Raw genomic sequence first — 15,002 nt, 5'->3', positions numbered from 1 at the left:
AGGTAGGAGACCTACGCTAACTTCCTGTGCTTACCGGGGGGCTAGAGAGAGCGGGCAGCCACCGTGTTATGCAGTGGTGCGCACGGTGTCCCCAGTGCGGGTGCATAGCCCGGTGCGGTATATTCCAGCTCCGCATAGACTGAGCGTAGAGCCAAATGCCATGAAGCCGGCTCTACGCATCTGGTCCCCAGTGCGTCTCCTTGGGCCGGCTTACATGGCACCAGCCTTGCGCTCGGTGTCTCCGGTTCGCCTGCATAGCCCAGTGCGGGCTATTCCACCTTGCCGCACTGGCAGGGCAACCGAGAGTATTCAACCAGGTAAGGTTGGGCAGGCTCGGTGCTCAAGAGCTCCAGTGCGCCTGCACGGTCCGGTCTATCCTGTACCACCTCCACACCCCAGCCCTCCGGTAGCAGCTCCCCGCACCAGGCTTCCTGTGCGTGTCCTCGGTTCAGCACCACGCATCAGGCCTACAGTGCGCCTCGCCTCTCCAGCGCTGCCGGAGCCTTCCTCCTCAACAGCGCTGCTGAAGTCTCCCGCCTGTTCAGCGCAGCCAGAGCTGCCAGCCTGCATGGAGCAGCCAGAGCTGTCAGCCTGCATGGAGCAGCCAGAGCTGTCGGTCTGCATGGAGCAGCCAGAGTTGTCAGTCTGCATGGAGCAGCCAGAGCTGTCAGTCTGCATGAAGCAGCCAGAGCTGCCAGTCAGCATGGAGCAGCCAGATCTTTCAGTCTGCCAGGATCCGCCAGTCAGCCAGACTCTTCCAGATCTGCCAGTCAGCCAGACTCTTCCAGATCCGCCAGTCAGCCAGACTCTTCCAGATCCGCCAGTCAACCAGACTTCTAAATCCGCCAGTCAGCCAGACTCTTCCAGATCTGCCAGTCAGCCAGACTCTTCCAGATCTGCCAGTCAACCAGACTCTTCCGGATCTGCCAGTCAACCAGACTCTTCCACATCCGCCAGTCAGCCGGGATCTGCCAGAACTGCCAGTCGGCCAGGATCTGCCAGTCGGCCAGGATCTGCCAGTCAGCCAGGATCTGCCAGTCAGCCAGGATCTGCTGAAACCACCAGCCAGCCAGGATCTGGTAGATCTATCTACCTGCCTGGGCTTCCTCTCACTCCTGGGCTTCCTCTCACTCCTGAGCTTCCTCTCACTCCGGAGCTTCCTCTCACTCCGGAGCTTCCTCTCACTCCTGAGCTTCCTCTCACTCCTGAGCTTTCTCTCACTTCCAAGCTTTCTCTCACTCCTGAGCTTCCCCTCAGTCCCGAGCTGCCTCAGTCCCGAGCTGCCCTTCAGTCCCAATCTGCTCCTCAGTCCAGTGGGGTTCTGGGTGAGGACTACTGGGCCATGGTCGGCGGCGAGGGTGGACTATCCAGGGACGCGAGGAGAGGGGACAAAGACATTGACTGAGTGGGGTCCACGTCTCGCGCCGGAGCCGCCACCATGGACAGACGCCCACCAGGCCCCTACCTGTTGTTTTGAGGTGCGTTCGGGAGGCCGCACATTAGGGGGGTGGTTCTGTCATGCCCTGGTCAAAGTATTTTGTGTAAGTTTGCTTACAACCCAACAGCGGTGGTCCTGATTAGCAACTACGACGAGACAGCCTACAGGGAGGAGGTGAAATCCCTGGTGTAGTCTTGGTGCTAGGAAAATAACCTCTATCTCAAAGTTAACAAAACCAATGCGCTGATAGTCTACTACAGTAGACAGCCGAGAGAGCACGCCTCCATCCACACCGACAGTGGCCGCAGTGGAGGAAATTCGGGTTGGCACCTAAGACCTTCACAAACTTCTACAGATACACCATTGAGAGCATTCTGTGGGGCTGTATCACCACCTGGTTCCGGCAACTGCACCGCCCACAAGCACCCGATGTCACAGGAAGGCCAAGAAGATCACCAATGACCTCAGCCACCTCAGTGTTATTCACCCCACAATCATCTAGAAGGTGGAGGCAGTGCAGGTACATCAAAGCTGGGACCGAGAGACTGAAAAATAGATCTCCAGGTCATCAGACTGTTAAACAGACACCACTAGCTGACATTGCTCGTTCTGATATTTACTAATTTCTTGCTTTTTAAAAATGTTTTTGTTCGTATATAGCTAGATATTACTGCACTGTTGGAGCTAAAAAAAAAAAACATAAGCATTTCGCTGCACCTGCGATAACATCTGCAAACCTGTGTATGTGACCAATGAACTTTGATTTGAAACACTGCTCTCTGTTGCTTCAGAACTGCATTACATAGAATATGTCATCAGATTCCTTGACAGATACGAGTTCCCACCCTCTCACATATCTGTATCTCAACTTGTTCAACTTCATCTCAAAGTCACAAGACACCCCCCGCAAAAAAAAACACAAAAAAAAAGCCCCACTTTTTTAATCAATAAAAAAAATCCCCCGTGTGACCACAGTATGTGGGTTCAACCAAGAAAAAACTAAAGAGTAGAGTTTACAGCAGAAAAGAATTTGTGACATTCAGCACGGGATTTGTTCACAGTTCTCACCCTGTAGTCCTGACTGTGTCAAATGGCATCCTATTCCCTATGTGGTTTGACAATAGGGCTCTGGTCAAAAGTAGTGCACCACATAGGGAATATGGTGCCATTTGGAACTCAGGCCGTGTGTAATAATGAGGACATTATGGGCCAAACGGGGCCAGACTCAGCAGCCAGTCAGAAAGGCTACTTTGTCGCTAAATCTAGTGAGTAGGAGGGTCACACAACAGGCCCTGTATATATGGCCATAAAAAAATCACTTTGCCCTCATAAGAGTAAACACAGACAGTGGTTATATTTGTCCGTCCACTCGGGATACACAACAACAAGAATTAAATAGCAGTCTTGGTCTGGGCGAATTTGAGACAATTTGAGAAAAGGTAAAGGCTCTAATTCAAAGTATGTATTTATAGAGTGGTGTTTGTTGGGGAGAAAAAGAGAGAGACAGTAAACTAGTAAGATTAAAGAGAGAGAGAGAGAGAGAGAGAGAGAGAGAGAGAGAGAGAGAGAGAGAGAGAGAGAGAGAACTTAGTAGCTTTTCAATTTGGGATATTTATAAATATATATGCACTTTTCCTGCCTGAATGAATTTTTGTATGTACAATCTGCCAGGTTGACTTGTTACTTGTCACTCCATGTTAAAAACCCACTGTCTGAGCACACAGGGAAGTGACTGGTCTCAAATGGCACCCTATTCCCTTTATAGTGCACTACTTTTGACTCGGGCCCATAGGACGCTGGTCAAAAGTAGTGCACTATATAACGGAATAGGGTGCCATTTGAGACACTTACCCCCGTATGCATGTGAACTTTACTGAGGTTCAGTTTGATTCTGTCTATCTCTCTCTGCTTTATAACCCTTCCTCACAAACTATGACAGTTCTGTTCCACAGCAGTGTGTGTGTGTGTGTGTGTGTGTGTGTGTGTGTGTGTGTGTGTGTGTGTGTGTGTGTGTGTGTGTGTGTGTGTGTGTGTGTGTGTGTGTGTGTGTGTGTGTGTGTGTGTGTGTGTGTGTGTGTGTGTGTGTGTATATGTGTGTGTGTGTATATGTGTGTGTGTGTATATGTGTGTGTGTGTGAGAGCCATGACTCTTCTCTTCCACAGCAGCAGCAATGTGTGTGTACTTGTGTGTTTGTGTATTTGTATGTTTGTGTGTGTATATTGGTGTATATATGTGTGTGTGTGTGTGTGTGTGTGTGTGTGTGTGTGTGTGTGTGTGTGCGTGCGTGCGTGCGTGCGTGCGTGCGTGCGTGCGTGTGTGTGTGTGTGTGTGTGTGTGTGTGTGTGTGTGTGTGTGTGTGTGTGTCTGATCCACAGAAGCACACCTCTGTGGTTTCAACATTACCGATATCATTACTGGTAGTCTGAATAACTTATCCGTGCTATTGAGTTGTGCAGATATGGGTCCCTGGGGCAGGAGGCCTGTGCCATGAGGAGATTGGTCAAAGGTACACGGGCGTGTACTGAGCCAGGTGGGTAGGTGCCGGGGTGGGCCAGGGGGTGGAGAGGCAGGGCAGGGGTGGGGTGGAGAGGCAGCGCAGGGGTGGGACAGGGGGTGGAGAGGCAGGGCAGGGGTGGGCCAGGGGGTGGAGAGGCAGGGCAGGGGTGGGCCAGGGGGTGGAGAGGCAGGGCAGGGGTGGGGTGGAGAGGCAGGGCAGGGGTGGGGTGGGGTGGAGAGGCAGGGCAGGGGTGGGGTGGAGAGGCAGGGCAGGGGTGGGCCAGGGGGTGGAGAGGCAGGGCAGGGGTGGGGCAGGGGGTGGAGAGGCAGGGCAGGGGTGGGCCAGGGGGTGGAGAGGCAGGGCAGGGGTGGGCCAGGGGTGGGCCAGGGGGTGGAGAGGCAGGGCAGGGGTGGGCCAGGGGTGGGCCAGGGGGTGGAGAGGCAGGGCAGGGGTGGGCCAGGGGGTGGAGAGGCAGGGCAGGGGTGGGCCAGGGGTGGGCCAGGGGGTGGAGAGGCAGCGCAGGGGTGGGCCAGGGGTGGGCCAGGGGGTGGAGAGGCAGGGCAGGGGTGGGCCAGGGGTGGGCCAGGGGGTGGAGAGGCAGGGCAGGGGTGGGCCAGGGGTGGAGAGGCAGGGCAGGGGTGGGCCAGGGGGTGGAGAGGCAGGGCAGGGGTGGGCCAGGGGGTGGAGAGGCAGGGCAGGGGTGGGCCAGGGGTGGGCCAGGGGGTGGAGAGGCAGCGCAGGGGTGGGCCAGGGGTGGGCCAGGGGGTGGAGAGGCAGCGCAGGGGTGGGCCAGGGGGTGGAGAGGCAGGGCAGGGGTAGTGACAGAAACTGACTGGCCGTAGGGCATTTGGGAAATGCCAGATGGGCTGAATTCTCATTATTTAGATAATAATGGAAAACCTCAATGAAGAAAACAAAATTGTCTGGTGTGCTAGAAATAACCGGGTTGATTTCTGGTCTCAGTCCGTCCCAGGGAGGTGGACGTCAGGAGGGATTAGGGTTGGCTGAAGTCCCTTTATGGGAGACGAGAGGAGGCTCAGGGGGAAAGAAAACGAAACAACCCCACAGTCACAAAGAGTGTACAGCCCGTTATAAGCCATGAAAGCAGCTTTGTCCCCTTCTCTCTTTTTCTCTCTCTCTTTTTCTCTCGCTCGCTCGCTCACACTCTCTCTCTTTCTCAATCTCTCTCGCGCTCTTTCTTTCTTTCTTTCTCTCACTCAATTTAATTAAATTCAATTAAATTCAATTCAAGAGCTTTATTGGCATGGGAAACATGTGTTAACATTGCCAAAGCAAGTGAGGTAGATAATATATAAAGTGAATATATAAAGTGAAATAAACAATAAAAATTAACAGTAAACATTACACATACAGACGTTTCAAAACAATAAAGACATTACAAATGTCATATTATATATATATATACAGTGTTTTAACAATGTAAAAATGGTAAAGGACACATGATAAAATAAATAAGCATAAATATGGGTTGTGTTTACAATGGTGTGTGTTCTTCACTGGTTGCCCTTTTCTCGTGGCAACAGGTCACAAATCTTGCTGCTGCACTCTCTCTCTCTCTCTCTTTCTCTCTCTCTCTCTCTCTCTCTCTCTCTCTCTCTCTCTCTCTCTCTCTCTCTCTCTCTCTCTCTCTCTCTCTCTCTGTGTCTCTCTTTCTCTCTGTCCGTCTCTCTCTTTCATTCTCTAACCTCTCTCTCGACCCCCCCTCTTTACTAATTATGATATTACCTATTAGTTAATAGTGATTCTTTTGACATTATCTGTCAGGGTTGATCGTTAGGGCTGCCTCTCAGCTGCTGACAGAGAGCTGGCTGGGAACTACATTGCAGAGAAAAACATAACCTTGTCTCCAGAGTCGGCTGGGACCTAACTGAGATGATAGGGACAGGGCAACAATGCAGGGTGTGTTGTTGTGTGCCCTGAGAAAGAAACTGTGTGGACAGACAGTCACAGTGGGGTTCGAAATTATTGACTCCCTTCCTGATTTCCAGTTTTTCTCAATTGCTAAAACACAATTTCTGAAACTTTGCTCCATTTCCTGAAAACATTAAACACAAAACCTCATCTTCAAGCACTATTTACATAACTTCTGACTCCTCTCGCAAAATGAAACATTCACCTCAAAACAGTTTTACCTGTGTTCAAAATCAAACACTGCTCTCAAATCATAAAGAAGAAGTGATCAAAATTATTATATACACTCTCAAGCAGTCAGTAAACAATACACCGAAAAAGAGAAAACACATTGTTCAAAACATACAATTCTCAGGGAGAAGTACATTGTCTTTTGATGAACGAAAACAGGTTCTATCATAGTAGCTCAAAATTTATCAGAAATTACTACTCTGCTTTGCTCTTTGCAATTTTGTTTTTTGTTCTTCCTCCTCCTTGTACCCCTGTTTTTACAGTACTGTACCCTGCATCTCCCAAACTTGTCCTTTGTCTCTGTGATCCTGTAATTCTTGTTCTTTGTTGATATGAACCTGCAACCAGTCAAAATCTATTGAGCAGTCAGTACTGTTAATAAATGGAAAGCACAATGTTCAGGGCCATACAATTCATCCATTGTACAGTATACAGCCTACAATGCACTGTACTACAGTATACAGCCTACAATGCACCGTACTACAGTATCCATTCTCAGACTTTCTCCTTCCCACCTTCAACAACCTGTTTGCTCTCTGAACTGGCTTATATTGGTTGTGTCGCATCATTTGAAACAGGTTAAATCAATGTTGAGTGGTTGTGTTCAATCAATGACATATGTTCTCTATTTGTATTTGATTGTTGCCACTTGTGTTTACCAGGATGGATGACATGTGCATTAGAGTGCAGAATGTGTTTTGAGAATGAGAATGTGTTTAGAGTTTTGCTGAAAAGTCTAAGTGAGATCTGCAAATTGTGTTTTATCATGTGAAATGGTTTAAGGTATTGACAACAGACTGCATAATGAGCTAAATGAGTCCAGACAACTGAGAACTTTGTTCAGCCAATCGGTTTTAGTGTTTTAGCAATTGAGAAAAACTGTAATAAAGCAGTCAACATCCCATAATGCTTAGGGTCATGTATAAAAATACTGGGCAGGCCATTATTTTGGCTACCCTGACTATGCCCCCATAGGATGACAATGCCCCAATCCACAGAGCACATGTGGTCACTGAATGGTTTGATGAGCATGAAAACGGTGTAAACCATACGCCACGGCCGTCTCAGTCACCAGATCTCAACCCAATTGAACACTTAGGGGAGATTCTGGTGTGTTTTCTGAGACAGTTATCCACCATCAACAAAACACCAAATGATGCAATTTCTCGTGGAAGTATGGTGTCACATCCCTCCAATACAGTTCCAGACTCTTGTAGAATCTATGCCAAGGTGCTTGGAAGCTGTTCTGGCAATTGCTCAGAGAAATAGATTTTGTTTAACAAGTAATAATTTAGTTTCTCAAAAAGGTAGGGTTCAAAATGGGTGCCGTTTTGTGACATATTGAAAAAAATGTTGACCCCTACCTTTTTGAGAAAAACAAATATTTATTGTTAAACAAAATCTCTTTCTCTGAGCAACTGTATTAGTATAAAATAAAATAAAATAATTTCCAAAATGTTTGGAGCACACAATATAGCTTAGTATTTGAAGTATAACATTTTTTTATACATAGATTTTTGCTCACCTTTAAACAGGGTGTCAATCATTTCACACCCCACTGTATATATTCTCCTTCGAGATAGTGGCATTTAGCTAGTGGATCATTCTCTGGTTCATTCTTCCCCCTCGGTTTTTGTCCTCTCCAATGTAAGGAAGGCGGAAGCAGTGGCCCTACAGACCACCCAGTGGAGAGAGAGAGAGAGAGAGAGAGAGAGAGAGAGAGAGAGAGAGAGAGAGAGAGAGAGAGAGAGAGAGAGAGAGAGAGAGACACAGAGAGAGAGAGAGAGAGAGAGAGAGAGACAGAGAGAGAGAGAGAGAGAGAGAGAGAGAGAGAGAGAGAGAGAGAGAGAGACACACAGAGAGAGAGAGAGAGAGAGAGAGAGACAGAGAGAGAGAGAGAGAGAGAGAGAGAGAGAGAGAGAGAGAGAGAGAGAGAGAGAGAGAGACACAGAGAGAGAGAGAGAGAGAGAGAGAGAGAGAGAGAGAGAGAGAGAGAGAGAGAGAGAGAGAGAGAGAGAGAGACACAGAGAGAGAGAGAGGAAGAGAGAGAGAGAGAGAGAGAGAGAGAGAGAGAGAGAGAGACAGAGAGAGAGAGAGGTAGAGAGAGAGAGAGAGAGAGAGAGAGAGAGAGAGAGAGAGAGAGAGACAGAGAGAGAGAGAGAGAGAGAGAGCTGAATGGAATGTCTCTGATTCTCAATGTTCCGTCTCAGAACACATGATAACATGGAACTTCTATCGTAAGGTGAGTACACATTCTATTGATTCACACACCTGCTATTAGATATTACATTCCTAATACATGTTTTTATATGACCTATCTGTTTAATTAACATGTATTTACATGACATAGCGTAAATATTTCCTTACATGCTTGACTCATTTAGGTTTATCCCATGGATAAAAGTTGTCAAGTTAAGTTTTGGCTAGAGTCGTGAGTCATGTGGCAGGTTAGGGCGTAGTTATAGAGCCAGTGGGCATCAGGAGAAAAACGACAAGCAACAGTACTCTTCTGTCAGGCAGGTGATTAAGGAGGATGCATAACATAATTAAGTGATTGAAGGAAGGAATAATCAACACTATCAATTGTCTCTCCTAAACACAGCACAGCTCTGTAACAGGGAATCACTCACTAACAGGTAAGATTAAAGATGAATTAATGGTAGTGATTTTGGGCCGTTTTAAAACTTGTCACTCAGTGGTGCTGAACTCTTGGAGTTAGCGTGCCTCGTGTAAGAATGTTACTGATAGGGACAGTCCATGAAGTAGCTTATGGATTTTACCATGGACTTACAAAGAGCACGGTTTGCATATAGAAGACTTCATGAAATACATGGAAACTGATAAAGGTTTATTGATTATGTTTCTGATATTATACTGCTGATCTTTCCATCTGTGGTAAAGACAGACAGTTTTAAATGCATTTTCTTCAATGTAACTTTTGATCTGATTAGAAAGTAATGTTCTTGAACATCATGTCGCCCGTAATGAGTCAGTGTTAGGGGTGACCCCCCCTCGCTGATACCCGTTTCTCTCTCTACCTTCATTCATTACACCCCCTCGCTGATACCCGTTTCTCTCTCTACCTTCTCTCATTACACCCCCTCGCTGATAACCGTTTCTCTCTCTACCTTCTCTCATTACACGCCCCCTCGCTGATACCCGTTTCTCTCTCTACCTTCTCTCATTACACCCCCCCTCGCTGATACCCGTTTCTCTCTCTACCTTCTCTCATTACACCCCCCCCTCGCTGATACCCGTTTCTCTCTCTACCTTCTCTCATTACACCCCCTCGCTGATAACCGTTTCTCTCTCTACCTTCTCTCATTACACGCCCCCTCGCTGATAACCGTTTCTCTCTCTACCTTCTCTCATTACACCCCCCCTCGCTGATAACCGTTTCTCTCTCTACCTTCTCTCATTACACCCCCTCGCTGATAACCGTTTCTCTCTCTACCTTCTCTCATTACACCCCCTTGCTGATAACCGTTTCTCTCTCTACCTTCTCTCATTACACCCCCTCGCTGATACCCGTTTCTCTCTCTACCTTCTCTCATTACACCCCCTCGCTGATACCCGTTTCTCTCTCTACCTTCTCTCATTACACCCCCTCGCTGATAACCGTTTCTCTCTCTACCTTCTCTCATTACACCCCTCGCTGATAACTGTTTCTCTCTCTACCTTCTCTCATTACACCCCCTCGCTGATAACCGTTTCTCTCTCTACCTTCTCTCATTACACCCCCTCGCTGATACCCGTTTCTCTCTCTACCTTCTCTCATTACACCCCCTCGCTGATAACCGTTTCTCTCTCTACCTTCTCTCATTACACCCCCCCCTCGCTGATAACCGTTTCTCTCTCTACCTTCTCTCATTACACCCCCCCCTCGCTGATAACCGTTTCTCTCTCTACCTTCTCTCATTACACCCCCTCGCTGATAACCGTTTCTCTCTCTACCTTCTCTCATTACACCCCCCTCTCTTCCTCCCACAACCCCTGACCCCAGTAGAAGGATGACCTGCCACTCATTGAGCTCCTTTGTACGGAGCCTGTCCAGGAGAAAACCTTTGGAGCCTGAGGGAGAGGAGTCCACTTTCAACCGCTGTCTGACCACACTGGACCTGGTGGCCCTAGGGGTGGGGAGTACCCTGGGAGCAGGGGTCTACGTTCTCTCTGGAGAGGTGTGGATAAATCTTCTTCTTAGTAAACTCATGTATTTTAATTTAACACTGTTGACTTGGTGGCCCTGGGGGGGTGGGGATTGATTACCTAGGGGGCGATATATGGATACATCTCTGACTGTTGCACTTATCCTTTTATCCTCTGTTTTTACACTTACCTGTCAACACTTTAATACTTTAATACTTAGCCATATGTAACACTTTAATGTAACACTTTAATACTGTAACACTTAGCCATATGTAATACTTTAATGTAACACTTTAATACTGTAACACTTAGCCATATGTAATACTTTAATGTAACACTTCAATGTAACACTTTAATATAACACTTGAATGTAACACTTCAATGTAACACTTTAATATAACACTTGAATGTAACACTTGAATGTAACACTTTAATATAACACTTTAATGTAACACTTTAATGTAACACTTTAATATAACACTTGAATGTAACACTTCAATGTAACACTTTAATATAACACTTGAATGTAACACTTGAATGTAACACTTTAATATAACACTTGAATGTAACACTTTAATGTAACACTTTAATGTAACACTTAAATGTAACACTTTAATGTAACACCTTAATGTAACACTTCAATGTAATACTTTAATGTAACACCTTAATGTAACACTTTTATGTAACATTTTAACGTAACAATTTAATGTTTCACTTGAATGTAAGAATTCTACGTAACACTTTATCGTAACCCTTTAACGTAACACTAACGTAAAACTTTTACGTAAAACTTTAACCTAATATTTAACCTAACCATGTCATGAGTATATCTGGACCACCTATTGAGATGTGCCTTTTGTTCAGTAAAACTAATCGAATCAAATTGTATTTGTCACATGCGCCGAATACAACAGATGTAGACCTTACAGGGAAATGCTTACTTACAATCCAGTAACCAACAATGCAGTTTTAAGACAAATAAGTGTTAAGTAAAAAATAAGAAATAACATTTACAAATAATTAAAGAGCAAAGAGCAGCAGTAAATTAACAATAGCGAGGATATATACAGTGGGTACCGAGTCAATGTGCGGGAGCACCGGTTAGTCGAGGTGATCGAGGTAATAGGTACAGTACATGTAGGTAGAGTTAACGTGACTATGCATAGATGATAAACAGAGAATAGCAGCGTAAAAGGGTGTGACATCATTTGTTTTTGAAAAACGTACCCCAACCGGTGATACACTTCCTCATTCTCGCTGTGCAGTACGGGTGCTCTGAAAAAACATGAACAAGTGCTCCGGAAATAACCACATATGTCACATGCTTTCAGTATAGTGATGCAGGTCTCTAGATGGTGTACACATGGAATTATAAATAATGCACAATGAGGATGGGGAAGTGAATTGTTGGTTGTGGTAAGTAAAAATAAAAAGTGAAATCGCAAAAACAGTGTCTGGACCTTTCTATAATATTTTTGGGAGTTTCCCTAGCCACTGGGCTTCTGCCTCTGCATTGCTCGCTCTTTAGGGTTTTGGCCTTGTATCTGGAAACTGCAGATATAAAAAGGGATTTATGAAATCTATTTAATTTATAATGATATCTATTAGGTTGCTAGGACGTCGTCAGGTCCCAGCATCATCATATCCTTCTTCATCGCTGCCGTGGCCTCAATGTTATTGATTGATTGTTATGTTTATCAGGTTGCTAGGACGTCGTCAGGTCCCAGCATCATCATATCCTTCTTCATCGCTGCCGTAGCCTCAATGTTATTGATTGATTGTTATGTTTATCAGGTTGCTAGGACGTCGTCAGGTCCCAGCATCATCATATCCTTCTTCATCGCTGCCGTAGCCTCAATGTTATTGATTGATTGTTATGTTTATCAGGTTGCTAGGACGTCGTCAGGTCCCAGCATCATCATATCCTTCTTCATCGCTGCCGTGGCCTCAATGTTATTGATTGATTGTTATGTTTATCAGGTTGCTAGGACGTCGTCAGGTCCCAGCATCATCATATCCTTCTTCATCGCTGCCGTGGCCTCAATGTTATTGATTGATTGTTATGTTTATCAGGTTGCTAGGACGTCGTCAGGTCCCAGCATCATCATATCCTTCTTCATCTGCCGTGGCCTCAATGTTATTGATTGATTGTCATGTTTATCAGGTTGCTAGGACGTCGTCAGGTCCCAGCATCATCATATCCTTCTTCATCGCTGCCGTAGCCTCAATGTTATTGATTGATTGTTATGTTTATCAGGTTGCTAGGACGTCGTCAGGTCCCAGCATCATCATATCCTTCTTCATCGCTGCCGTGGCCTCAATGTTATTGATTGATTGTTATGTTTATCAGGTTGCTAGGACGTCGTCAGGTCCCAGCATCATCATATCCTTCTTCATCGCTGCCGTGGCCTCAATGTTATTGATTGATTGTTATGTTTATCAGGTTGCTAGGACGTCGTCAGGTCCCAGCATCATCATATCCTTCTTCATCGCTGCCGTGGCCTCAATGTTATTGATTGATTGTTATGTTTATCAGGTTGCTAGGACGTCGTCAGGTCCCAGCATCATCATATCCTTCTTCATCGCTGCCGTGGCCTCAATGTTATTGATTGATTGTCATGTTTATCAGGTTGCTAGGACGTCGTCAGGTCCCAGCATCATCATATCCTTCTTCATCGCTGCCGTGGCCTCAATGTTATTGATTGATTGTCATGTTTATCAGGTTGCTAGGACGTCGTCAGGTCCCAGCATCATCATATCCTTCTTCATCGCTGCCGTGGCCTCAATGTTATTGATTGATTGTTATGTTTATCAGGTTGCTAGGACGTCGTCAGGTCCCAGCATCATCATATCCTTCTTCATCGCTGCCGTGGCCTCAATGTTATTGATTGATTGTCATGTTTATCAGGTTGCTAGGACGTCGTCAGGTCCCAGCATCATCATATCCTTCTTCATCGCTGCCGTGGCCTCAATGTTATTGATTGATTGTCATGTTTATCAGGTTGCTAGGACGTCGTCAGGTCCCAGCATCATCATATCCTTCTTCATCGCTGCCGTAGCCTCCATCTTTGCCGGTTTGTGCTACGCTGAGTTCGGGGCCCGCGTCCCCAAAACGGGGTCTGCGTATCTGTACAGCTATGTGACGGTGGGAGAGCTACTGGCGTTTATTACCGGGTGGAATCTGTTGCTGTCCTACGTCATAGGTAAGATACAACTGCATACTACTTCATTCTACTTCAGGAGTTTTCCTAACTATGATTTTGGGAGTGAACTATTCCCATCTGATCTACACTCACAGGCCAGTTTATTAGGCACGCCACCCCATTCACGAAAATTGATTTCTCCTATAGACAGTCACGTGGCTGTGCCTTGCTATATAATGCAGGCAGACGGGCATCGAGGCATTCAGTTACTGTTCGATTGAACGTTAGAATGGGCAAAACGTGTGACCTAAGCGACTTTGATAACCGGACTCAGTATCTCAGAAACGGCTACACTCCGGGGCTTTTCACGCACGACAGTGTCTAGGGTTTACCAAGAAGTATGCAACAAACACAAAACATCCAGCCAGAGGCAGTCCTGTGGGTGAAAATAGCTTGTTGATGAGAGAGGTCAAAGGAGAATGGCAAGAATCATGCAAGGATACAAAGTGAGAAAAATAAAGATCCTGTCCAAATATAAAGATCCAGTCCATTTAAAGGATTGTAGGCCCATTACACTTCAGTGTTGTAATGCAAAAATTCTAGCAAAATGTATAGAATTTAAAAGGTATTGTCAGACATTATTCAATCTAATCAGACAGGGTTTTTACATGGACGATACATTGGAGATAATATAAGGCAAGTACCAGAAACAAAAAAACACTTTAAAAAATCTGGGAATCCAGGCCTGCTCTTCATAGCAGACTTTGAAAGGCTTTTCGATTAGGTACGACTGGAGTTTATATATAAATGCCTGGAACATCTACATTTTGGAGAATCTCTTCTGTAGCTCAGTTGGTAGAGCATGGCGCTTGTAACGCCAGGGTAGTGGGTTCGATTCCCGGGACCACCCATACGTAGAATGTATGCACACATGACTGGCTTTGGATAAAAGCGTCTGCTAAATGGCATATATATATAGATATGTTTTCTAACCTCTCTGGATTACAACCAGATTATGATCAGTTTATTATGTATTGGATCTCACAACAATACTACTTTTACATTACCGTGTAGTTTACCAATAAAATGGTCTGGTGGTGACGTGGACATACATACCTTGAAAGAAAGAAACAATCTCACTACAATACATTTTAAGAGAACGTTTGCAAAAATGGATAACATCTTGCTACCATGGAAAGGAAAACACCTGTACATTTGTGGAAAAAATCACCCTGATTAACTCTAGTCACATCCCAGTTTACCCTGATTAACTCTAGTCACATCCCAGTTTACCCTGATTAACTCTAGTCACATCCCAGTTTACCCTGATTAACTCTAGTCACATCCCAGTTTACCCTGATTAACTCTAGTCACATCCCAGTTTACCCTGATTAACTCTAGTCACATCCCAGTTTACCCTGATTAACTCTAGTCACATCCCAGTTTACCCTGATTAACTCTAGTCACATCCCAGTTTACCCTGATTAACTCTAGTCACATCCCAGTTTACCCTGATTAACTCTAGTCACATCCCAGTTTACCCTGATTAACTCTAGTCACATCCCAGTTTACCCTGATTAACTCTAGTCACATCCCAGTTTACCCTGATTAACT

At 45.7% G+C, this 15,002-nt stretch overlaps 1 protein-coding gene across 1 annotated transcript in view; it reads left to right on the top strand.

The window, feature by feature from the left end:
- The first annotated feature begins 4,752 nt into the window (after positions 1 to 4,752).
- The window catches only part of LOC118372831 (cationic amino acid transporter 2-like), a 24,029-nt gene continuing 13,779 nt past the window's right edge, over positions 4,753 to 15,002 (top strand). The window contains exons 1-3 of the mRNA XM_052486960.1: positions 4,753 to 8,735; positions 10,106 to 10,277; positions 13,247 to 13,448. Of these exons, the coding sequence (XP_052342920.1) occupies positions 10,110 to 10,277; positions 13,247 to 13,448 (370 nt within the window). The 5' untranslated portion in view covers positions 4,753 to 8,735; positions 10,106 to 10,109. The remainder of the gene's footprint in view (positions 8,736 to 10,105; positions 10,278 to 13,246; positions 13,449 to 15,002) is intronic.

This window comes from Oncorhynchus keta, chromosome 30 (genome assembly GCF_023373465.1).
Source record: "Oncorhynchus keta strain PuntledgeMale-10-30-2019 chromosome 30, Oket_V2, whole genome shotgun sequence".
Lineage (NCBI taxonomy): Eukaryota > Metazoa > Chordata > Actinopteri > Salmoniformes > Salmonidae > Oncorhynchus > Oncorhynchus keta.
This window is presented reverse-complemented; position numbering and strand designations above follow the sequence as displayed.